We start from the raw sequence: 26,196 nt of genomic DNA, 5'->3' as shown, positions 1-26,196 counted from the left end.
GAAGTTGGAAGGTAAAAGATACAGCTTGCAAGTTTTTTATAAAACTGTTGACCTCTCACAAGATTAACTCAGAGATAATAGTAATTATCAACAGTTTATGGTGGATCCAATCGATGGTGAACATTACCTCCTGCCTAAAACTGAAGGTCGGTATTTTACTGCAGCAGAGATAACTGCCACGGGTGTTCACACTGCCATCAGCCAGCAAAACATCCCTGTACAGAGGAAACCCCTGAATAGAGCCCGTGTGGCTCCTGTGGGAAAACAGACCCATGGGATGGGTCAGTGCAGTGCCCAGGCATGGGGTTTGGGGATGCTGAATGCTTCAGGACAGAGCAAACAGCCTCCCTGGCGCTGTGCTGGCACACCAGGGCAGTGGCTCCCTTGCGATACTTGGATCAGGAGAGTGGGCAAGGAGAGGCAGCACCCTGCTCCAAAGAGACACATGCTCTTCCCTAGGTTTTGATTGTGTGCTTTCACTTTTTATGTACAAAAGATTGTCCATTTAATTAACTCGAGAATGCAATTTCAAAACCACTAATGCTTTACACATGACAGCTTTTAAAACACAAGTAGTGTTCCAGTCCTGCGCCACACTCCCTCTGCCTCTTCTGGGTTGTTTTGGAGACAGACATTCCCTCCCAGCAGACCCCGATTCTTGAACAGGATTTGAACTGATTTGGGGTGTTTGATCCTGGCTTTGCCTTGTCAGTGTGCCTGGGCTGGCAGGAGCCTCCATAAGCAACAGCAGCTCTTCCCTCCATGTCGTTGTATTTCCCTGGGTGTCACCTGTTAATCTCCAGCCAGCTGTACTGGAGCTGTGAGCTGGAGCATCTTTTCTCTGGCACTGGTGAGCAGGCTTCCTTTCTGTTCCTTAAGCCTTGGGTTTATCTTTTTTACCATTTTTTGGTAGAGCTGGTTTCTAATGGATGTTCTTCTGTGCACACCCTCACTTTTGACCCCTCACCTGAAACACCCTTCAGCCTTTCCAGGTTCTTTAGTTTTTACCAGGCATCTTCAAGTTGTCCCAAATGGATGAGGAGGGATGCTGCAGATGCTGCAAAGGCTGGCCAAGTGGATGCAGCATGGTCAGTCCAGGCAGCTTACCCAAAATCTGCCCACCCTTGCTGGTGTGAGACCCCAGGGTGCTCTCTCTGCAGCCCCCACCCAGCACATGGATGGGCCCCAGAGCCGACTCCTCTCACTGCCCTGTCAAGGGGAGTTGCAGGTGGCTCTGGGGAAACCCCCAGTTTTCCTTCCCACGTGCCTTCCCCCAGCCTGGCACAGGGAAATCGGGTGGGAACCTGCAGGCAAGGCACTGCATTTGTTGTTAAAAACTTGCATGCACCATCCCCCCCCCCTTTTTTCCTCCCTTTTTTTTGTAGCTTAGAAACCTCTCTTTGTGGCAGAAGGCTGGGAGGGTTTGAATGCCACATCCCGGCGTAGGAGGCTGACTGGGACCATACGGCTTTATCATTCATTAATTCCTGTGCTCATTCATCCCCCTATTTAAAGTTCTCTGTAAAGACGGGAGCTACAGATGGTCTTTTGGTACCCGCTTTAGCCGTCAGCCCTCAGCCCTGACAAAGGGGTACAGAGGGAGCAGCAGAGTGTACAAAATATTTCCAACCATTAGAAATCGAGGTCTCATTCACTGGCAGCTCCTGTTTTGAAAGCGAATTTATGCAAGAGCATCGTAACCCCTGAGCCAGAGCATGGCCAGGAGTGGGGCTGCACTGAGGGGCATCATCGGCCGCTTTTCCCTGTGGTAATTTGGTGCCAGGTCACTGTTTCCAGTTTTATTTAGGAATGTATTACTGTTACAACACCAACATCACACTCTGGGTGCGGGAAGCAAGGACCAGAGTGTGCCTGGCAGGGATGCTGTGCCTCAGGGATCCCAGGGCAGCTCGTGCTGCCTGGTGGTTTGTCCTTGCTGTTTGCTGGCACAGTGGCCACCACGTTCCCAGCACATGAAGGTTTTATGTGTGGTGACAATGGTGTGCTGAGCTGGGGATGCACTGGGGAGCAGTGCTGGCAGTGACACCCGTGACACCTCTGCCTGCCCACGCCCCAGTCGCCGCACGTGTTTCAAGTCCCACAGGGGATGCTCAGAGCTCCTGCTGTCCCTGTGGTTTTGCCCTCAGGAAAGGTTTGCAGGAAGGCACTAGGGCTGTGGGAAAGCTGGCATGCAAGGGGGTGGCAGTTGCACCCCTTGACAGAGGAGGAATTGCCAGTGTCGTGGAGATTGTGGGGTGCTGGGGCACATGGGACATTTCCTTGACAAACAGACTGGCTGGCTGCTGCCAAGGGCGCTCCAGACCTGATCCCGGGCACAGCATTCACTGGCATGAGCCATCCTTTCTTCAGGAAAGTCGGGACCAAAAGTTTTCTCATGGAAAAACCAAATTCTGCGATCTCGTTTTTGCACATGCTGTGCTTAAATATTAACACCAATTGAGCAAATTGCCTTTTAACTGCCTTTATTTGCTTTCATTAACAGTATAATTTAAAAGCTCCCGAATTTGCATGGAACCTGTTGTGCATGTTGGGGAGGGGGGTGAGGCTGCTCATAAATGAATTAATGGTGAGCAAGGCTCCTTGGGGAGGCCCCACGGTGCCAGGATGGCTCAGCAACGCCCGGCCTCGGGACGCCGCGTACTTTTGGCCGGGGCCAGGGGGAGTGGAGCGTGTTGTCAGTGCTGGCGTCCCACTCGCAGCTTGGCTCGCCAGGAAGGTATTTATTTATTTTTCAGCAAAACATGTTGTACACTGAGCAAGACTAATTATGGAGAGCTGAGGCAGTGTCTTCCTGTCGGTGCACCGGCACTGGACCCGGTGCAAGAGGGTAAAACTGCAGGGGAAGCTGCTGGTGCCGTGCCCCTGCTGCTGTCCCCGGAGCAGAGCCCTGCAGAGCCAGCAGCATCTGCCCACACAGCTCTGCCATGAGGTGACAGCTCCAGCGTGGTTCCAGCTCGTCCCTCGGCGCAGATGTTCGCGTGGCTTTGGGAGCAGAGCCAGCTCGGACACGGTGGATGCAGCGCAGTCCCACGTGCTGCACCGTGCAGTGCTGACAGCTCTGCTCAGGCTGTGCGAGCTCCTTTGACACTTCCCATTTCCTCAGTCTCTCCCAAAAATACGTGTTTTCCAAGGGGGATTGTGCAGTTGGATGGGCAGCAGTCCCTGAGCTGCCGAGGTGCTTCCCTTGCTGCCACCTCCTCTTCCTTGGGGCTCCCCAAAACCCAGCGCAGTGCAGATTTGTTAATTTGCTACCTTGACAAGGTGCATAGTGTTCACTTCCCAACTTGTAATTGGAAATAATTAGTTCTTTGTCCTCCCTGGGAACTCCTGAGGAGGCGGCGCAGACCCGGGCAAAGGCAGCGGCGCTGGCAGAGGACGGGAGGAGCCCAGTCCGGGGCTGGGAGAGGCATCTGGGGAATCCATGTGGAGCACGGCATTTCCAGCCTGTCCGAGGGCATCTCTCCTGCCGGAGAAGGACCGTGTAACAGCCCAGCGTTACAGTTTCATTTATCAAAGACACTTCCACTGCCCCCGTACAGCAACACGGCTGCCGCGCCTGTCCCTCGCTGACAGCTCCCTAATTCATCTTCTCAGGAAGGGGAGAGAAGATGCTGCTGCTCCCCACTCACACTGCCAGTGCTGAGGCCATCGCCTGTTCTCCTTCCCAAACTTCTGAAGCCCAGCCAGCCCAGCATGAGGAATACTTTGGGAGACTCTCTGGAAGCCAGTGGGCACAGGGCAGGCAGTGTGCTCAGAGCAAAGGCAAGACCCATGGCTGGACTCCTGCATGACTGGGGCTCTCCCATCCCCTCTCCAAGGGACGTGTCTCTGCCCATCCCCAAAATACAGGCATAAAACCCCGGTGTGTGCCAGACAGTCACATCCCAGGAGCCCAAACCAGCCCTCCAGAAAGGCACGTGACAATGCACAGATCCAGGCGGTGGCAGGTTGGAATTGGGCATCCTTAATTCCAGCTACAAAAACACAATGTTTTGGAGTTGCTAATAATAAGAAAGTGTTTTCATCAAAACTTTATTGGTCTGTGTGCTGACATCTGGAGAGCCAAGATAGATATTTTCCTTAAGACTGTATTTCCAAGCCATGAGCTCTTCTCTGGCTGTTAATTAATCCTTTGTAGTTTAGCGACTGATGAAATCATGACTCTATGAAATTTTAATCCTTGCGCTGTATAGGCACAGCCGACATTATCAGAGGACCCCAGGTGTGTGCTTGAAATTAGTTTGTTGAATCTCTTGCATATTTGATTACCTTATAAAACTCCTCAGGATCTGGGCTGCTCATGGGAGCAGCAGCAGCGTTTCTCTGTGGTTTGTGCCTGTTCCCTGTGCAGTTCCCAGGCTGGGCGAGCCGGGGCAGAAACCAGGGAGGCAGCAGAGAGGGGGCAGCAGCATCGTCAGTATCTCCATCGGGAGGTGAGGGGTGGGAGGCACATGTCCCCCTCATGGAACACAGCAGCCAAGTTGTGGATGGATTCCATCTGGCACCTGGGGGCCGTTCCTACTCCCTGAGGAGGAGCTCAGTGCAGGGAAACAGCTCCTGGGCCCATCCCAGCTCATCCCTGAGGCAGCTCTGGGGTACCACCCTGTTCCTGATGCATGTCCAGCCTTAGCCCTGTTGTCAGGTCATCAAAGAGAATGGAAATTAAAACAAAATTCCCTCTACCCTAAAATTCTCCCCTTCATTTAAATTTCTCTGTGCTCCAGCACCCCAATAGCATATCCACTTTCCCCTGTCTCCCTGCTTTTGGCTCTGTGGGCACTTTGGCCATTTCCTTAGGGCTTCAGGATCTAGAGGCTCCCCCTTCCTGGGGGAGCAGCAGGATGATGCTGCCTGGACCATCCCAGGACTGTTGTCTCTGGAAAGCATCCGATGCATGATGCTGAATCCTTTTCCTGTGTCACAGAATCCCAAAATGGTTCGGATTGCAGGGCCCTTAAAGCTCATCCAGCTCCAGCCCCCTGCCATGGACAGGGACATCTTCCACCAGCCCAGGCTGCTCAGAGCCAGGTGTCCCAGCCATCCTGAAGGTCGGCAGGAAGGAGTGGCCGAGGCCAGCACTTTGCTGGTGCTCCAATGGCACACGTGCTGCTACGGAAACCAGATGATGAATATATTTTTAAACTTGGAATCTGTGAACCGCTTATTATTTCTGAATTAGGAATCAAAACATCTGCATAATCATGCCGCTGCTGCGGCAGATGTACTCAGCGAGAAGGTCACTTTGCTGTTTTGTGGAGATCTCGGATGATTCGAGAGCAGCAGCTCCCCTGCTCTCCTCTGACACCCATGTCACAGATCTGGATGATTCCAGAGCAGCAGCTCCCCTGCTCTCCTCTGACACCCATGTCACAGATCTGGATGATTCCAGAGCAGCAGCTCCCCGTGCTCTCCTCTGACACCCATGTCACAGATCTGGATGATTCCAGAGCAGCAGCTCCCCTGCTCTCCTCTGACACCCGTGTCACATCGGCTCAGCACCGTGCCCAGCGCAGCCCAGGGCCGAGGCCGCCCAGCTCAGCTCCTCTCGCGGCGCTCAGCACGTCACTGTCACCAGATGCCCCGAGAATGGGGACAATGATTTTGGAGGACCATTAGTGCCGGTTATTCCCTGCAGGGCCGCGTCCATTGCCACGTGTTAACCCCTTGGTGACAGTGGGGGACCGTGGAACTGTTCGCATCAGTCTCCAGCATCCCGGTGATGCAGCAGAGATGCAGGGCCGATCCCGGGGCTGGCAGAAGCTGCTGACACCCGGTGCCATCACTCAGTGCACTTTCAGTAAATTGTGCAGTGGCTGCATTCTGAATCCCCTTCTGAAAGCTGCAGATCTCAAACCTCTGGACCTGTGGCAGCATCTGTGCCCCCCTGGTCCTGCTGGACAGGGGAAACTTCCCACTGCAGCTGCAGCCAAGGGGTGCAGCTGATGGTTTCCCATCCGTGCTTGTCCCATCCGTGCTTGTCCCACCTCCGGCAAACCCATGGACCCTCTTGCTTGGGGGTCTGGGACACACAAAGGGAATGTTCACATGGATAAAGCTCTTTCCTGGGGAATTCCATTCAATAACGAATATTGAACACAGATCTGAAACCAGGGCCTTGGAATATGTTAAAAAAAAATCTGCATGCGGCCCTTTTTGCCGTGAGCAGTTTGTCTTGTATTTTCCCAGCCCGTGGAGCTGGCAGCATCGTTCCAGTGGGATGCTGGAGCAGCGGATGGGAGATGCTGCCGCACATGCTTGGCCTAGGCCAGCAGCAAATTTTGAGAGTCGTTTCCCTTTGGCAGCATTTGATCACATTTGTTGTGGACAGGCTCTAAAAAAGATTGGAATTGTATGTTGGGTGTTTGTGGCCTGGTTCTTGTCAGGTAAGGCAGGACAGCAGGATCCTCTCCTTGGCTTTTTTCAAAGGGGAAGTGTTGGCATCATGTGGAATGATGTCACTCCGCAGCATCTGGTTTGAACTCATAAATTAGCTCATGGTAAGTATAAATATTGTACAGGCAGGGAATTTCAGTGCTCTCTGTTGATAGCTGTCCCCTCCCCCTGGTTGGTTGTTTGGATTTTTTTATATTAAATCATTCAGAAATAGTAAAATCTTTATTTCCAGCTTCTGTAAGATTTATTTATTTGTTTATATTTAGCAGCAGTGGTGGTTTGAGGGCAGGTTTTTGGGGTTTTTTTTTTCCTTCTTCTTAATTTATTAAAGTGAAAGGAAGGTCTCGGCTCCCTTCCCCCTTCCCTGTGCCCTTAATAGCTCTCCCTGCTATTTTAATCCTCTGGGCTGGGAGCTGAGGGCAGAGCGGTGACTGCAGGAGCTGAGCCACCAGGACCATGGCCCGATCCAGTATCATCACCAAGTGTTTTAAATAGGCACATCAGGGGAAAAATCACCCTCTTGGCAGCTCAGGTGTGATGCTGGTGTCAGAGGGTGGAGAATGTGGGGTTTGCAGCCACGTGGTGTCTGCTGACCTTGGCTTCCTGCTCTGCCCCCACTGGAAATGAGATGTGGCACCACTGCCTTCATCTTGATAAAATAGATCAGGGATGAATCAATTTCATATCGATTTACCTGGGCAAGGGAGACACTGGGGGAAAGGGGGTGGCAGGGAAGATTTTTGGGGAATGCAAAGTGGCGCTGGCCCCATCTTGGCTGCCCAGTGTTCAGTGCATCATGTCTGGCTGGCGGCTGGCCCTCTGGCAGGGCACCGCCGTGATGGCCCAGTGTAAATAAAATCAGAAGGCTCCCATAAAACTCCCTTATTGCTGCGGCACAAAGTTAGAACCACTGGAGGTTTGTGCTCCCTGGCACTCGTGTGCAGCAATGAATATTTTATAGGAAAGGAAATACTTGGTGTCTGAATCTTTTTATAGCTCTGACACTCCCATGGGTGTGAGTTGCCCCTTGCACCCACACCCTTTGCCAGCACTCATGGGGCTGAGCCCCTGCAGTGTCCCCCAGCCCCACAGCATCCTCTGGTCCCACTGCCCACAGCATGTGCCAGCCCCACACCCCACAGGACCCCTGTCCCATGGCATGGCGTTCCTGGGAGATGCAGGGGAACAAACCAGGGAAATGCAGCAGGATGGATGGGGGAGATCAGTGGGTTGAGGATCTTGACCTGATGCTTGGGCATTGGGAGATGCAGCAAAACTGCTGTGGAAGTTGCAAGTACAGACTTCTGTTGGGGCAGGACTCTGAGCACCGCACTCACGCGTGTTTTTGCCTGGCTTAGGACTTGTCAGGACTCTGCTGTTTCACTTGTGCCATGCAGCCTCCCGATTCCCCCCGTGTTTCATGTCCAGAGCATGGATCAGGCAGGATCCATGGGCAGGGATGTGCAAGCCCTGCAGCCGTGGGTCTCCCATGCCAGGCTGTTCCAGCCACACGCTGCTCCAGGCTTTGTCTTGGGGCTCACTGCTCCAACAGGTACCGAGTGAACCTCAGCAGTGCTGGTGCCTTCCCTCGGCAGCGAGGGGCTCTTGCCTTCCCTCGGTAGCCGGCCACCCTGCCAAGCTGTGCCCTGGCCCGGAGATGACAAAGTGCCCTTTAGTTAATTGCAGAACGGATCGCCTGGAGTTAAAAGTTCTGATTTATATGACTATGGCTCTAACTGCTCAATAACATGGGCCCGTAATCTACTTTCATTTCAAACAGAAGGGTGATTTATGGGGCAGCATGCCGCTTTAGCTCAGAAATGAGGTGTTCAACATATGCTCTGTTGACATAAATTTGGAATTTATCGCTCCTGTCAAAACTGCCTGTTGGACAAAGGTGCGCATTAAGGCAATAAATGGCTTGGAATAGTTTTCTGTCAAATTTCCTAACCATTGTATTCACTCTGTTTGAGGGGGAAAATACACACTTAAAAGTAATCAAACGACCAAGAGCCATGTGTCTTTTTCAGCGCAGAGGGAGGGGAGGGGGTCTCCCCTGCTTCCCAAACGGGGTGGTGGGGAGGGGCTGGGATGCAAGAGTTCCTCAAGTAAAAAGAGCAGAAGGCTGGTTTAGGCAGGCAGAGCAGAGATTTGCTTGTGGTGGCAGTGGCACCCTTGCAGTGGTCTTTAGGTACCGGGACTGCCCCCGTGCCTACTGCCCAGTATGCTCCTCCAGACTCCTGCCCCCTGCGAGGCTCTGCCAAGCCCCTGCATCCCCGAGCAGTGGTCAGTGGCGTTTGCCACCGAGCCTGGCCTTTTCACACAAAGCACCCTGTGGGGAAAACTCATAATTTTTACACCACGCAGTCTCGCTGGAGTCGCCGTCCCTTTGAAGTGCTTTTTGTGGGGCATTTACAGGCCTTTTTAATTACCGGCAGCTTGCGAGGGGCCAGCCTCTCGCCCGGCTTTTGTTTGCCGGGGCTGGGCGGGGAGGGGGGATCGCTGGGCTTGCATTCCGCCTGGAGAGCCCCTTGCCAAAGCCCTGGGCTGGGGCTCGCTGGGGAGGGTTGGATCCAGGTCTGGGACTCTGTGCCACGGGCATCCTTGCTGCCCTGGGCATCCTCGTCGCCCTGGGCCACCCTCTGTGCCGGAGCATCCTCAAGTGATATCTCATCACCTGGAGGCTTTGGCTGGCTTTGTTTCCATGCACTTCAAGTGGGACGTGGTGTAGGAGTTAGAGGAAAACCTCTTTTTACAAAAAAAGCACTTTTCCCACTTGTCTCTGCTCTCCATCCCATGGGCACCTTCTTGGCTGATGTGCTTGTAGGGACCTTGCAGGAGAAAGAAGCACAGTTGCAGCCTCATATCAGAATAATAAAACATGGTTTATCTTTTGGCACAGAGTTTGGGCAGCACTGGCATGTATTTTAACGCCCTTCTCTCCCCCACCCCCTCTTTCTGGAGGCACAACTTCAGAAGCACATATTGATCTTTCCCCTCAGATCTTAACAGCCCGAGCAGCCGTAATACCTTGCTTACATCTGCCAGGTTTTTGTGCAGTTTTGCAACATCTCCTTAATCCGGCGAGCAGAAATAGAACGTTTCAATCATATTTCGCTACCGGGAAATGGAGCAGATAAAGCTCTTTAAGACCTTGTTGAAAGGGACCGTGCAAGATGGCGAGTGATAAGAACGTCCTAGAAGCAGGCGCCCAAGGGAAAACTTTTGTTGCCACTGAAATTTGTTGATAGAGATATTGCAACTAAATTACTCTGAGCACCTCTGTGCCCCATTGAAACAATGCAGAGAGGATGTGATTTGGGGACGTGGTAGCGCCCTGGGCAGTGGCAGGTGGATTTCCAGGGCACCCTGACACCAGTGAGGTTGGGGGTCTCCTCATTTCCTTATTTCCCCACTCTGTGCTGGGAAAATGGGAGAAGTGGTTGTGCTAGCCATGGGCTTGGGAGATGCAGAGGAAGGAAGCTTGTCCTTCTGTTTCTCTGTTTCTGGAGACTTGCTTAGGAAAACCCCAGACCTCCATGTTTTACTTGAACTAATTAACCAGTTAGACTGTAATTCAGGGAAAAGGTGTTCTGGCCTCAGAAGGGGCAGTGTGGACCCACAGCGTGACGTGGGTCTTCCTAACAAAGTGGTTTTAGCCCGGTGTTAAATGCAGGAGCAAGCACAGCCCAAGCCAGGGAGTGTGACAGGCATGTCCCAAATTAAAAATGCAAAATGAGAAGGTTGTCACTTATTGAGCTGCTCGTTGGCAGCGGAGCCCTGTCAGGAGGCTGGTGTTTTATTTATTTTTGCAAGGCGGATAAATCCTTTGGATTGTAAACCTTCTTGGCCTGAATTCGTGCATGACTCCTAATCCTCTGCTATGACACAGTGAATTCAGGACAAGCCTGATTAATAATTACATTATACAGCAAAGTTGAGAGTTGAAACCAACTCCTGCTCCTTCCCTCTCCCTTCTGCTCTGCAGCATTCACTCACTGCTGAACATCATGGGGTCTTCTCCTGCTCCAACTCTTCCCAAGCTGGTATTCAGTATCCTGCAAGGTGGGATGTGGGGCTGGCAGCCAGGGAACAGGCCCCTGAGCCCCATGGGGCAGGGGTGGTGTGGGGCTCTGCAGTCTGCGGCAGTGAGGGGTGATCCTGCTTGGAGTCAGAGCAGAAGCTGCTTTGCTCCAATAAAACTTACACCTCAGGGGAAGTACAGCAGGAGCTCACAGGCACATGGTCCTCGCAAGCCTGCACAGCTGGGGCTGAGCCCTCCCGCGAGAGGGGCCACATCCAGCCCTGGACAGGACCATTCCTGTTTTGTCTTTGGCAACAAGGCAATAGAAATACTCTCGTCCTGCTGCGGCACGATGATAAATGGTGGCTGCGAGCAGAGGTCAGCACGCAGCTATGGGCTGTGTTACTCCTCGACACACACAAATACTTCTCTGTTTACAGCATCCGATGTTGAAACTTTGCACGTGCTGCTGTCCTGAGTCCTCCCCAGCCACAGGTCTGAGCAGCTCAGGGTGACCGAGAGCTGGCGGGCAGCAGCCCATGCATTTGGGGCTCAGGGGCATCGATCAGCTGGCTGTCCAGCACAGAGCCAGGTGGCTTTGCAAAGAGTCTGTTTGTCACCAGTGGAGGTGGCGAAATAAAGCACCAAGCCCCCATTCCACATGTTCTGGGCATTGTGTCCCTCCGTGCCCCCTTAGCAGCAGAGGCTGTTGTGGGGACCAAGCCTCAGGGTGCGCCCCGGTGGGTGGTGGGGGCTGAGCAATGGTTGGTCCCAAAGGGGAGGGGAAATGGGTCTGGGGGGGATGCCAGGGGCAGCAGCAATGTCTTGGGAAGGAGATGGGACTGGGTTGGTATTTTCAAGCTTGGACAGTGCTCCTTTAACGCTGCCTCCTCTAAAGGTCATTCCACTTGGTCCAGAGCTTGGTCACCCGAAGGTGGAGCATCAATGTCTTCAGGGCAAGGAGTGGGCAATAATGCAGAGTCTGGCCACTGTGGCCGAGCCTGGCACCCGTTGCTGTGATCAGTGCCTGTGGGCAGTGCCCTGGGCAGAAAGGCCCCTCCGGGCAGGATGTGGGGGATGCTCAGCCCCCTGTGGGGTGGGAGGCACACTCGGAGGTTGTGCAACGCTGCCTGGGCGTAGCTCGCTGTGTACCTGGGGCTGCCAGGAAACGGTGAGTGGCATGTTTCCTGTTTGCGAGCTGGTGGCTGTGTTTGTTGCTTGTGATTTGTGTCATGCTGAATTTGGATGGAAATTGGGATTTGGTTAGAAATGCACACAAACAACCTCTTAAAGTGGTTGGGGTTTTTTTTGGAGTACAGTGCCTTTTTCAAAAGCACTCAGAACATGGGGAAGGAGTTTGCCAACATAGATTTTTGCCTTAACTCCAGATTTCAGATTTATCGAGTTTATTAAAAGACTCCAACAATAGCAGCAGTGACAAACACTGGTGGGGAGAGGGTTGTCTCCTCAGTCCTGGGGAGTCACGTGGGAGCCCCCATCCGTGCCCTCCCTGCAGTGTTTCTCAAGCCAGCACTGACTCTGGGCAATGTATGGGCTGCAGGAAGCACCAGGCAGTTTCTCGGTGTTGTTTTGGGTCACTTCCCCCCATCTCAGGACTCACCCCTCTTTGTTCTCCCCTAGGAAGCTGCACAGTGGGATGAAGACGTACGGATGCGAGCTGTGCGGGAAGCGGTTCCTGGACAGCTTGCGGCTGCGAATGCACTTACTGGCTCACTCAGGTGGGTTGGGAGGGCTGCGGGGCTGGGGACGGGGGGTTGCTCTGTCTGTCCACGCAGGGATGCTGTGGCTGCCCAGCTCACACGTCTCCTCTACAGCAGACACGTGCAGAGCCGGCTGCACCCTTCCCTGGGCAGCACATTGCAAACTTGTTCTCCAGTGCCCAGTAATTTGATTTATTTAAATTTTCTTTTTTGGAGTTTGTTTTCAGTTCCTTAATTGTGGAAATATTTTCCAGACTAAGCAGCTTGGAATAACAAACTCTACATGCCACGCAGCTACTCATGGTCAGCCCTGCTTGTAGCGTGAGCATTGTTTCCACCTCGGGCCCCCACCTCAGGTTCGTTAGCAAAACTGCAGAATTAGGCGTTCTCTGACTAATGAATCCAAGTAGCAGGTTCACAGGCTGCAGGGCCTTTAATTAAATAGATAGGGGAGGGCTGGAGCGCTGCACTGGAGGGAAGACTTGAGCTCTGCAAGTCCATGTCAGCTGATGTTCCCCTTGGGGGTGCAGTCCTGGCACAGCTGGGGGTCTGATGTTGGGACCTGGAGACATCCAGGGGACCCCTGGACCCCAACACCGTTGGGAGTCCTTGTCCTCCTGCTCCAAGGACACATCTCTGAGGGGTGGCAGGTACTGTAGCCACAGATCTGCTTGCACATAGCTTGGCAGTGAAGCTATATTCTTTTTTAAATGCTGTTATTCACTTGTATCGATTTTTTACCTGTTTTCATTTTTTTTCCCCACTTCCTCTTTTTCCTGGGGTAGGGAGGCACTTCATCTGGCCAGTTGCTGCTTTCTGATTTTTGGTCAATAGTCCTGACCCCATTCCCATCCCACTATTTTTTGGGCCAGGCAGCAGCTCCTCAGGGTGCCTGCAGACAGCAGCAGGTTGCTGGGGTGGTCCCTGGGATGCTGGTCCCCCTGAGTGCTGGAGTTCAGGATGCTGTTCCCCCCCAGGACCGGGGCTGAGGATGCTGCTCCCCCCAGCAGTGGCACGCACGGCTTGTGTTTGTTATGGTCGTGCTGGCTCACAGCCTGTCCCTGGCAGGCAGCCAGCTTTGTGGGTACAGTATGTACAGTGAACGCTGAGCCAAGCTTGTCATCGCACAGGATTAATTTTTTTTTTTTTTTTAATCCTGCGAGGACTGGGGGGGTGGGGAGAGCTCTGCCTCGAGCTCGCAAACAGCCGCTGTGAATTCCAGCGCTGTTATTTATTAAAGCAGGAGACCTTTGCACCTCTTCCCTCGCCTCCCCCCGCCACCAGCCCTGGACATGGGGAGGTTATGCTGGAGCGGTGCAGAGCTCGTGTTCAGCTCTGAAGGCAGCTTTGCCTCCACACCAGTGGACCCTGTGTTTAACTGGGAGTTTGCAGTGGGATGGCTTGTGCCCCCTGGCACCCTTCTCCAGCCCCAGTGCCAAAGGGCTCAAGGGCATTAACATCTGCAGCTTCCGCATCCAGGTGTTGATGGGTTATGGTAAAGGTTCCTACTGAGGACCTGGTTGGGGACCAGCTCTGGGGGCTGTGGTGCTCTGTGGCAGGCTGGGCTGAGCACACAGCACTGTTGTGCCGCAGCCTTGCAGGCGCAGGGTAAATACCTGGCCCCATGTTGACTCTCAGTATAAAGTGTAAATGTAAAGCCTTTAATGCCATGCACAGTCTTTCCCTACCTGCTGCCCGCACTGCTGGCAGAGAAGCTCTCAGAGATCTCTACGGCTGACATGGAGAGTTGCCCTTCTCCCAGAAAAGCACATTGTCAGGGAAGGTGAGGTGAGAGACCCAGTTTGTTGGTTCTGTGGTTCAGAGCACCACTGGTTTGACCAGGGAGGCTGATCCCAGCACTGCTGCTCCCTCAGTTGCATCCTCGCCAGAGCTGATGCTCAGTGGATGCTCATTCTCAGCCTGGGATGCTGGTTACTCAGCACCTGCTGTGAGCTGGGTTTTTTCCCCAGGACAGGGAGGAAAGGGGATTTCTGTCTGTCCCCACTTGCTTTGCCTCTCCATCCAGCAGAAATGGCTGCTGTGGATGGCTGTGCTGCCCTTCTCCACTCTGGGCTGGGAACGGTGGGAGCAGCCGATAGCGCGCAGGGATGCTCGTGGGCAGCATGGGGAGCATACAGGAGGCAACCCTGCAGACCCCTGCCCTGTTGCTTCACACCCTCCCTCCCCACCCAAATACGGTCCTTCATCATCAGGAGAGGCAGAAGAAAGCCCCAAGGTCCTGCTGGGAGATGGACAAACTGTCCAGGGAGCAGCGTCTACCAGGGGAGTGGAGTCCAACATGCTGGTAGGGATGGCACCTCAGACAGAAGGGGATGGCGCATCCACATCCCACCCTTGCCTCTCTCCGCCAGTGGAAGGAGAGGGGGCTCATCCTGGGCCATCCACCCCCAGCGAGCATCGAGCATCGCCCCGTTGTGCGGGGCTGTGCCAGTGAAGGAGAGGGGACTCATTCTAGGCCATCTCAGCGAGCATCGCCCCGTCCTCCGGCGGGTGGGCTGTGCGGGGTTGAGGGGTTGGCGGGGCTGAGCGGGGCTGAGCAGGGCTGAGCGGGGCTGTGCGGGCTGAGTGGGGCTGTGCGGGCTGAGCGGGGCTGAGCAGGGCTGAGTCGGGGCTGTGCGGGCTGAGCGGGGCTGTGCGGGCTGTGCGGGCTGTGCCAGTGGAAGGAGAGGGGGCCGTGCGGGGCTGTGCGGGGCTGTGCGGGCTGAGCGGCGAGGCGCTCCGATCCCCTCGCCCCGGCCGGTCCCGCCCTGGGGACGCCTCCGCCCCCCCGGCCCGGCTGGCCGGCGTCCCGCGCTCGGTCCCGGGTGATGTCAGCGGCCTGCCGGCAGGTCTGGATGTTCTGCCAGCGTTCCCGCGTTTATGATCATCCGCAGATGTGCATCCAAGAACACACTGTACCCACAGCAGAAATTAATGCAGGCTTGACTGCCGGCCAAGCCGCGCACACGGGGGAGAGGAAGAAAGAAAACAAAAACTGTTTAATGCTGTTTATAAATTATACACTGGCTGATGAAAAATACATTTCTCTTAGCCCCCACCCCTCCCCTCCCCATCCTCTCTGCCTCAAGAGCCTGAACTGAGACCAGAAAATTATGGTTTGCTTTTTAGCTCCTGTTTTGGCCGGGTTCCTGGACCTGGCCGCTGGGTTGAAGCCAGCTTCTCTCTTGTCCCCGCCCTCACCTGATGAAATACGTTTATTTTTCACCCACCGTCCCTTGGTTTGGCTGCCCCTTGTTATTGACATTATTGACATTATTGACGTTATTGATGTTATTGAAGGTGGGGTGCAGTGCAGGGTGCCAGGACCCCTCACACTCGCCCAACACATCCCATGTCCATCTATCCCTCTGGTTCCCTCACCATGTCCATGGCCGTCACTGCCCACCTGCTTTCTGCTGGAGGGGGGAAACTTCCCAAACTTCCCCCCAGGTGGTGGTGCTGGAGTCCCCCCTCACTTGGGCTGGGAGGCAAATGGGGCAGGACCCCCCCGTCCCTGCCCACCCCTCCCCGCACGCTCGCCAGCCATTTACGCAGCTTTTGTGTTGTTTTTAATACCGCTAATGTTTATCATTTGCCCAACAGGCTTGACAGATTTTGTTTCCTGTCGAGCGGCGGCGGTGGCGGAGCCCCCCCGGTTGCCAAGGAGCCGCCTCCCCGCACCGTCACGGGCTGATTTGGTATTCCGCGCGGCGCCCCGCCGCATTTCTGTATGCAAGACAAAGTGTTTTGATGGAGGACGATTGCAGGAGTGTCTGGAGGCTGTTTGGAGTTTTATGGGCTGTGCAGTACGCGCCGTGCTCGCTCGCCGTGCGGGGCTGCCAGGGATGGGGTCTGTAATTTTTTCCCTGTGGAGAGGATGCTGCTGGAAAGAGTGGCAATGGCAGGGGCAGCAGGAAAGGGGGTTGTGTAAAAACCTGCCAGTTTGGGATCCCAAGTCAATTATGATCATTAATAATTTTAATTGTTATTTTTTAAATGAAAATGCTCCCTGCTCCACCAGTCCCTGTGAGGTGCAGGAGTTGGTGGCGCTGCCTGGCCGAGGCTGGGTGATGGTGTTGCTGCTGACCACCACCCCACCCACCCCCAAGGCCCTGCTCCATCACTCCAGGTGCTTTCCCAAGGCTCTCCAGGACAGCCCATGAGATGCTGCCACAGCATCCTTCTCAGACGAGTTTCCGGCGCTCCAGCTCAAGGTCCCTCCTCCCTCTGTGATGCCCACACCTCACTTTTTCTGATATTAGTTATTACCTTTCTCTGGCACTTTAGGAAGCGGGAGCTGAGGCTGACTCTCCAGGCCTGCTCTGCAGCTCTGTCTTTTTTAAGCCCTTCTTGGATTTCTCTACAGTATTTTTTTAGCACAGAGATTTTCATGACTTGTCTCTTCCACTTGGGTGAAACAGGGGAGAAGGGAAATAACAATAATGATAATAATAATAATAATAATAATGGCAATAATAAAAATCCAAAAGCGGCTTGATGTGGGCAAAAGAAGAAAACAAGAGAATGGGATAGAGAACAGGCTAAATTTAAAATTGTAATTGGCTGACTTCCACAGGCTTGCGGGTGTTTTAATGACTCATAATAACTTCATTTAAAACCAGCTGAGCAGAAAATAGATTGGAGAGGAGCCTCAGGCCATTATGGATTTGTTTTTTTTTTGACAAGCTCTGTTTTCGGCAGCCAGGAAGGCACTCGCAGAGGGCTCGGCTGCTGCGCTCCCCGAGTTGGTGGTCTGCCCAGCAGAGATTGTATAGAAGCCGGGCTGGCTCTCCTCTTTTTTTCTCTTTTTTTTTTCACTGATTAAAAATAGATGCCTTGAGGTATTATTTTAGCATCACTGCGGTTTGGTGCTTTTTTCTTTGCACTTCTGATGTGGTAAACGGAACATAAATAAAATTGTTTTTGAAATTACTGAATTAATTAGGTAGTAAAGCAATGGCAGTGCATAAATTTTCTTGCCGATTTTTTTTTAATCCATATTTCCCCCCTCACATCTCCATCTTCTCACCAATTACAGCCTGTTAATAATATACAATCTCAAATTTTTATTAATTGCTTCTGCTGAGGGAGGGGATGTCACATTCTACTGCTGGGGCCATTGTGCCAAACCAGCAGCGGGGAAGGCTGGATCCTCCCCCACCACTCTCCTCACCAATTTCCCACCTTCCTCCTCCCTTAGCTATCTTCCTCCTCCTCCAGAGGATGCTGGCAGTCCCTCTTTTTCCTTTATTCCTTCTCTTTTCCTGAGCTAGACTTCAGCGTGCCTCTTCCATAGCCCCACGGAAGTTTCTTCTCCCCAATGAAGTAATTAATTGATGGGCATTGGGAGGGACTGTTGGGATGATGGTGGATAACAAGATGAGCTCTGTCATCCAACGCAGCGAGCTAAGCCTGGCTGGCTGGGAGGGAGCTGCAGCCTCTGCCCATGTCCTGACCCATGGGGCATCCCACTCCCAAGAGCCACCGTGCAGCCTGGCAGCCTGCTCCCTCACATTTCTTGGAGGGCAAATTAGATAATAGAGGCTCAAAAAGACCTCCGAGATCATGAAGTCCAACCTGAGTTCTGCCCCTCCTTGTGGCTTTGGTGGCACTGCAGACCTGGGCAGCTCCAACCTTGCCTGGGGGGCACATGGGGCGGCAGTGACTGCGCAGGATGGAGCAGCAGCAGCTCCTCACCCATTTGCACCAGCGACCTTTATTAGGCAGGGGCTATAAATTTGCTTGTGCGGATATAAATGTACGGCAGGGGGCTGGTGCCAGCAGCAAGGCTCGCGCCGAAACACGGCCGATACTTGGCAGCACGCGGAGTCCTGTTCCAGCCCATCGATAAGATCATCTGCAGATATCTGTGTGTTGTAGGCGATACGAGGCGCTGGCTAAATATACCCTGCCCAAACCTGCGCTGATGGTTTCTGTTTAAAGCAGGGAGAACGGCAAGGTGGGGGGGAGAACAGAGCCCTGCCATGAGCTCCACTTTCCAACGTGTCCTGCTCCCTTTCATAACAAACAGCAAGCCGTGGTGTTTTTTTTTTCTGAGCCCTGTTATAATAAGCTCAGATGTTGGATGACATTTTCCCAGTGACTCACATAGTAAAATTAACCTTGAACTATTTACATATTCAATCGCCGCCCTCCTCCTCCTCCCCCTCCCTGCCGGCGTGTGTACATTACAGGAATTCTGGCTCCGTATCAGTTTTTTGTTTTGCTGATGAGAAAAGAAAAAAAAAAAAAAAAAAAAAAAAAAAAAAAAAACAACCTCCCCCCGCCTGGCGTACACATCTACTTGAGGGAAAGAACACGCAGTCCTGGCCTTTGGAAATTGGCAGGCGGCATGCTGTTCCCGCGCTGATAAGAGGTACTGTAAATAAAACTGTACGGCAGCGCCTGCTGTAAATGCCCCGCGTCTGTACTCATTGTTCTGACAGCTCCGGCTTTTTTTGGGTCCGCTGTTTTGGTACACACTGTGCTTCCTTATGTAAGCCAGTGCGCCCGGCTCCTCCCTGCGTTCGCCCTGTTTATTTTCGCCTCGCCAGGAATTTTTCCTCCCCCCCTCCGCCCGCCCCCCAGCCAGATGCTGGCTGCCTTTGCCTCGCCCGGCTGTGCCTCCCCGCGGCCCCTCTGGCCGCAGCTTGCGGAGGGCACCGGCACGTCTCTGCTCCCCGCTAATCCCATGTGGAAATGGGGGCAGTCAAAGCAAGCCCCCTGTTGAGCAGGACCGTGCTCGGTCGCAGCCTGCGGGTGCAGCAAGCCCCTCCAAGCGCAGAATGCCCGGAGTGCCGGGGCACGGCCGCCGGGAGGGGCGCGCACCAGCAGCCGCCCTGCCCGGGGAGAACCTGTTGCTGCCACAGTTGTTGCATCCTCACGGATCGCGGGTTGCCACATCCTCGTGGATCGCTGCGCTGGGGCCGGCGGAGCTTTGAGTGGCGATGGAGAGCCATTGCCTTGGCAACTGCCGGCTGCGCGCTGCCCGCGCCGTGCGCCGGGCGGAGGGCGGCCCGGCTGCTGCCCTATCGATCCGGCCCCTGGCTTCTCCCCATCCCGCACCTTCAGGGACACGCTCCACACTCCTCCTCTCCCTGCTGTGCCTGGAGAGGGCACCTCCGGCAGCACCTGCATCCCAGTGCCCCACATCCCCGATGGCGTGCCTGGCGTGTGGGCCCCTGGCAGGTGTGAGGGAGCCACCCCGGAGCACCCCAAAGTTTGGGTGTGTTTGGCTCTTTGGAGCCGCCAGCGGCCCAGGTCCACTCGGGTTGTTTTGAATGCAAACTTGACATCGCAGCGAGGGCGGCGGGGAACAACATATGCACAGTAAACAGGCAGACTGTCATATTGATTAACAGATGAGACCTCTATTATCGATCAGCTCTTGGCGAGAAAATTTATCACTTTTAATTTCGCCGCTGCCAAATATTTCTGCCTGCGAGCCAGCCGTTACCAAGACAATTTAAAGGCAAAGGAATTCTCTTTTCAATGCATCTTGTGATACCTCTCTCCCTGTCGCCTTCTCTGCCCACCTTTCCCCAAACCCCACCCTGACTGGGATGGAGGGCTCAGTGGGGTAGGAAGGAGAGGGGAGAGGCACTGTGGACCCCTGAAAATGGGCAGCACAGCATTCTGCAAGGCAGTGCCCCCGCCTTGAGTCCTGCTCTGTAACATTCAGCTCCTCACAACAAATGCATCAAACCTTGAAATGGGGCCATGGCTTTGTCCCACAATGCTGTTGGATATGGTGTGTCATTAATCTGGTTTCATCTAGAAGTAACTTATCTGCTGCTGGGCATCCTGGGTTTTTCCTCACCCAAACCATCAGCACATTGATAGTAATTTTCTAAGAATTGCCACAAATCCCACATCTCTTTCCAATAGTCAGAGATGCCCCTGAGCTTCTTGTTCAGTTGTTGCATTCCAGCCACATCCCTCATCAGGTACATCTTTGGGTACCAGCCGCATCAGCCACGATGGGAAGGAGCAGGAAACCAATTGCAATTGGATAAGTTGCAGTGCTAATGAAATGCATTGATATGTAATGATTTTTAAAAATAATAATAATCTTTTCCTGGCAAGCAGCTCTGTATTTTGCTGTGATGTGCAAGGAACATGAGCACAGGGCTGAATGAGGCACTGCTTTTGCCGGCTGCACAGGGAACATTAAACATGAAACCCTCCATGGCATTGGTCTGGAGTGTTAATGGCAGCAGCCGTGTGCAGGTGCACGCTCTGGTGTGTGTCCTTCTGTCCCTGGAATAACCCTGCTGTCCCTTTCTCTCCCCAGCGGGTGCCAAGGCCCTGGTCTGCGATCAGTGTGGCGCCCAGTTCTCGAAGGAAGATGCCCTGGAGACGCACCGGCAGACGCACACCGGTACGTGGCCTCCCCTTCTGCCCTTCACTTAGGTGCAGGTTTTAACATTTGGGCTGCCTTTGTCACCCTTTGCCCAACAGAGAGCTGGACCTTCTGCAGTTCCTGCCTCTGTGCTGCCCAGGCAGCCCCAGTTCCTCTTACACTAAAGCACAGACTAAGGCACCAGTTGGTGCAGTGCTGTTACAGCATTAACATGGGAAACAATGGCAGAACAAATGTGAGGTCGTTTGCCCCCTTTGCAAGCAAAGCTTGTCCCTGTCCAAACACCTCCCAGAGGCTGGTTTCTGCCATGTTTCTGCTCTGGCACTTCCCAGCCCTTCAGTGATGCCACCATCAGGAACACAAGGATCTCTTCAGCTTCTTGCAAAAGCTGCCGTGCTTGGGAAAGGTTTGCCCGGGGGAATTCACAGCCGGACAGACCCAGGTGGAGCCCTTCACCCTCCAAATCCAGACTGGAGCAGGACAGAGCGCCTGCTCCTCCTGTGCTATATCGGGAGCGGTTTAACTGAGCACAGGTTCATCTTTCAGTGCTGAAAGCCCTGATAGAAATGCCACTAGCAGTGAGTTTGTGCTCGGGGCTGGCACAGAGAACCCACCCGACTTCACGCTGGGGATGTGAGGACGGATGCAAAGTGCTGTGTCACCGGCTGTCACCCGGTCATAGAGCTGTGCTGGCCAAACACCAGTCCATAAATCTTAAAGTACTTGCCCTCCCTGTCCATGCCCCTACAGCTGGAGGCTGGGTTTCGCCATTCCAGGTCTGTTTTGAAGCCCTCTATGCTGTAGGCTGAGGAGGAGGGCTGTGAGAGGGGCAGCCAGCACAGTGAGGGACTGGCTGCACAGGGCTGAACAACCCAAGCCCAGGCAGGGGGGTCAGAGTGGCCAAGCAAATTGCAGCTAGTTCCCCCTTTCCTTCTATTTCCCAGACCCATTGAGCATCATGGGCTGACAAGTGGGAGCCCAGCCGTGGAGCTCAATGATGCCTGCATCCCAAACCATCCTGCAGACGCAGAGCAGTTTGGCTAACAACCCTTATATTCCTGTAGGGATTAAACCCCCTTTGGCTGGTGAATCCTTGGGGCTAGATTGTACCAAAGCTCAAAGGGCAATGGGCAACCAGAGCAGGGAGACACAGTGGCCCAAGGGGAGCTTGTCATTATTGCCTCCAGCTGCTTTGAATGATGGTAACACAAAGCCAGGCTTTTGTACATGTGCTGCATCAAGCACTGCTCGTCTCCACAGCAGAAAACTAACACCCCGCTTCCTGAGGCAAGGCAAAAAAACAAGAATAAATTTAAAAAACAGTTCCTGCTTGTAAGCATGGCACGGGCAGGGCTGTGTGCAGCCCCACAGACACGGGGCTGAGACGCCCTCTCCGGGTGTGCACTGTCCTTGGCCCCCGTCCTGCTGCAATAGGAAAAGCAGCAACTGTTTTGGCTCATCTTCCAGAAGCACAGGCTTGGTGCTGGGGAAGAGAGCATGGAAAATTCCTTACCCTTCTCCTCAAATGTAGAGGAAAAAACAGAATGCATTGAGATGGCAGCCTGAGTAGCCCCAGGCAGCACCGCTGGGAGTCGGGATGTGCACACGAGCGGTGCTGGTGCTAACGGGCTTTGGGCTCGTGCCGACGTTTATAAATATCAGAGGTGACTCGTCTCGAGTTTCCTCCCGTGTGCCAAGGCAGTTAGCACACGGCAGCCGGTGTCAGTCAGCAGGACAGCACAGATTTACTCCTGACCCAGTTTCACGTGGGCATGAGCGACACCCACTACAGAGCATGTTTGCCTCAGCAAGTAGTTGGATTTTTGATTTGTGGGGTTGGCGTGCCCCCGGCCGCGCCACCAAGGATGGAGCAGGACCCTTCACTCTCCCTTGCCCACATCCCCTGGGTGCATTCCCTTCCTACATCCCATACTCTCATCCCTCATATCCCTCGTATCCTCTGCCCTGAGACACCAGTAGCAGAAAAGAATTAATAAAACCAACATGTAACTGAAAATTGAAAAGCTCTATATCTTCCCCCCTTTTCTTCCCCCCTGGTTTTTTCTTTGCTGGGATGTTGGTAGCGTTTTGATTTAATAGTTGGCCAAACACAAGGGTCTATTTTATTCAGAGTTTACAGGCCTCAGGGCTGTTATTCCTCCAAATTTAATAGCATTGAAATTGCAGGGTTGGCGATAATTTGCCTATCACTTTCTGCTCTCCCATTGATGTTTATTGTCAGCGGGATGGAATCTCAATCCGATTCACTTAGATAACATGTCTGTTAAACATTTAGATAATTGTGCCATCATTAACTTGTCACATTATTTTAGAGATTCAAAACAGTCGTGCAGTATAAGCGGAGGTACAAAGGGAGAAAGATCTGGCGCGTGAGAGCAGGAACCTGGGAGCAGAGGTGGCAGGATGCCCCCGCGCTGGCTCCCATGGCAAGTGTTGCTCAACGACCGCACGGGGATTTTTAAAAAATTTTAAATTATTTTTGTGTTATATGCCAGAGCTCTCAGTGTTTTTCCATAGAAGAGCATCCCAGCAACCCCATTACTGGCTTGGATTTGCCAAGGAATGAGTGGGAACCTGGAGGAGGTGGAGGGGGCATTGCACCAGAGCTGCACTGTCACATGGGCACGCACCACCCCTGTTCTTGGCAAATGTACATCAAGTCAAATTTATTACATATTTGTCTTATCTCCTTGCATTTGCTTTGCTTTCTCTGCCTCAAAATGGTTCCCGCCCAAAACCTTGCAGTGATGCTGCAGATGTATGGCACACTGCTTCTTCCAGTGTGGAAATGAGAGATTTTGAGCAAGTGGAACATAACATGTGAGTTTGGTGATGTGAGCTATAAATCACACTGAAAAACAAATTCTGTTTGCCTCACACTCAATGTGGCACCATGATTAATGGTCAGGCCAGTGCTTCACTGGGATGCTGGCATGACTCTGCCAGTGGCTGAGGCTTGTCTCAGTGGTGCCGCTGGCCACCAACAGCCATCTGCAATGTCCCTGCTCCAGCAGCAGATTTGGGAGATGCTGTTTGTGGCTTGTCCTGCTGCATCCTCTTCCACAGTTTGATCAAAGCAATGGCACAAGCAGCCAGCATAAGCAGCTGGCACACTTCCTTACCAAAACCAACCTGACATCTTCCTGGGCTGCCTGTGACTTTCTGTTACCATTTCACAGGACTCAGGAGGGTTTTCTGAGAGCAGCCCAATGAGACTTTGGGAGGAAATACCTCCAGATCGTGCTTTTCTCCACAGCTAGAGATAATGCACTGTAGCATTAAGTATGCTTAGAGGTAATTATCCCTCCCGTGCTCGTGCTCGCCTGGGCTGCACAGCCCCGGCGGGGGGAGGGTGTGCTGGCAATGCCATGTGCGATGGACAGTCGATGCTTCACACATTTTCTCTTGGTGCAAGAGTGGATTCTGGACGCTCAGGTGCCAGCCCCAGCTCACGGAGGGTCTGGGGGCAGTGGGTCCTAGGGGCGCAGCACAGAGCCCCTTTGTCTGACAGTAATGTCCTGTGACAGCACTTGAAATCTGAGTCCTGGCGCGCATTCCTGCAGCCGGGAATCTCCCTGCCTCCCAAACCACGGCTGCCCTTGCCACTTTGACAGCAAATGGCAGCAAGAGTTCCCTGTGCTCCTTGGTGTGCACATGGGGAAATATGATGAGGCCAGGCATCATGCAAGCTGGTGGATTCACCAAAAGGAGCGAGGAGGTGGGAGCGTGGCAGAGCCGTGCAGCCACGATGGCATCGGGGCCAATGGTCTGCCTTTAATTTTCCTGTGCAAATACTATTTAAAGCGCGATGAGAAAAGCCCTCTCACTAAGCTACGGAGAAATCTTTCTTGTCCTTTAATTCTAGATGAAGGGGATTAGTGTGAACATATTTAACCTCTGACCCATGGACAAAAGCATTATCAAATTTAGTTGCCAAGTGGCTCCCCATTTAACCAAACCAGTGCGGTATCACTGCAAGTTTTTTCCCTCCCTCCCTTGAGAGCTTTAACATCTATTGTTGCCCTGGAGCACCAGAGGGCCTTGGCAGCCTTCCTTTGCTGGCATTCAGGGTGCTGGTCAGAGCCCCATAGGGGAGCACAGCATGACATGGTACTTGCTGCTAGAACCCACAAAGGCTTCACAAAGCCAGCCCCCCAAAAAGAAAAGCCTTCTGTAAATGGGGCTGGTTTCTCCCTGGTTTCTGCATGCCCAGCTCAGTGCTGGCCACGTGCTGGCCTGTGGTGGCACGGAGGATGCCTGGCCATCTCTCCAGAGCACTGAGAGGTGTCTCTGTCCCCCTTTGCTCTGGAGCACAAGGGATCAGCTATGGCAAGCTTGAGGATGCTCGGCATTTCCATGCTGGGCTTTATAAAAGAGGGATGAAACACGGTCTGAGGGGCGGCCGGGGTCTCCTGGTCCAGCAGAGGAATGCCGAGAGGGGCCTCCCGTCAGGAGCCGGTGTCCGTTTACAGTGCATCTCTCATAAACCCGGCGGCGGGGGCGAGGGCAGGGGGACCGGCCCTCCTGGTATGTGATTGATTATCTGGTATTTATGCCATTGAGGACTTTTCAGCGGCTCGGGGTCAGGGGGTCATCTCATGTGTCTTGCTGCAAATCCGCTTCCTTTTGTACAGTGCGGGCTGGGTGAGCAGACACACAAAAACAGCTTTTTCTTTTCCTTGGGAAAAAGGGGAGGGGGGCGGGCTGGTGTCAATGAATTTTTTTTTTCAGCCTTTCCTGAATAGTGTCCTTTTTAATTCCAAAGAACTTTTAATTAAAAGTAGCAGGAAAGTTCATCTCGACAAGGTTTAACTTACCTTAGCAGTTACTTTTGTCCCCCAGGATTCGCGTCTCCCCGCTGTACAAAAACCCCCAACAACTGGGGGCCAGGCCGCGCTCGGTGCCGCTCCACGTCTCCCCGGCTTTGCCGATGGGGCCTTTTCATCTTTTCTCTTTTTTTAATGATGGGGGTGCAGGAATAATAAGCAGATGCTGCGAGTCCCGGCTTTGTGCCTCACGGCAGCCGGTCGCTCCACTGGCCAGGCTCTGACAGGCAGCCGCCTCAGCACCAAAAAGGTCATTTTGTTGGTTGGGGTGTGAAGCAGGGCTTCGTGACAGCTCTGCGGGACTGGAGGATGCCAGAATGGTGCCACCTTGAACAGGAGAGGTGCACGAGTGGAACGGATTGGCAATGGGCAGGTGGTGCCCTGTGCCAGGTGGGATGATGGCAGTGGTGATGGTGATAGTGATCTCACATGGAAAGACCCCTCAGTCTCCTCACCAAAACTCTTTTTTGGGAGATGGAGCAGTTTCTAGCACATCAGTTAAACAGTTCAGAAGCAGTGGGGGAGATACTCTGGGTTTTCAGCAGAAAGTCAGATTGTTTTTTCAGCTGATTTCAGTCCAATTTCCAACTGGGAAGAGGAAATCTGGGAAGCTGGTGCAGTGATGATGAGTATGTGTGACAGCTTCCCATCTGATGCAGTGGCCAGAAATGCCACCATGATTTGCTGGTGGTTGCCCCAGAGAAATCCTGGTTCTCAGTAAGGGCAGAGGTGTCCCAATGCACAGCTTCCTTGGGAATAGCAAGGTTGAATCTGGCATTCTCCAGAATGGTGTGAGCTTAGGGGAAGGCAGCACAAAAGGGAGGTGTT

General features: G+C 53.4%; 1 protein-coding gene across 3 annotated transcripts in view; it reads left to right on the top strand.

The window, feature by feature from the left end:
• The window catches only part of ZBTB16 (zinc finger and BTB domain containing 16), a 54,272-nt gene that overhangs the window by 16,427 nt on the left and 11,649 nt on the right, over nt 1-26,196 (top strand). For all 3 annotated transcript variants that reach the window (XM_030964914.1, XM_030964912.1, XM_030964913.1), the window contains exons 3-4: nt 12,080-12,177; nt 20,453-20,539. In XM_030964914.1, coding sequence (XP_030820774.1) covers nt 12,080-12,177; nt 20,453-20,539 — 185 coding nt within the window. The remainder of the gene's footprint in view (nt 1-12,079; nt 12,178-20,452; nt 20,540-26,196) is intronic.

The sequence above is a fragment of the Camarhynchus parvulus genome, chromosome 24, assembly GCF_901933205.1.
Source record: "Camarhynchus parvulus chromosome 24, STF_HiC, whole genome shotgun sequence".
Lineage (NCBI taxonomy): Eukaryota > Metazoa > Chordata > Aves > Passeriformes > Thraupidae > Camarhynchus > Camarhynchus parvulus.
This window is presented reverse-complemented; position numbering and strand designations above follow the sequence as displayed.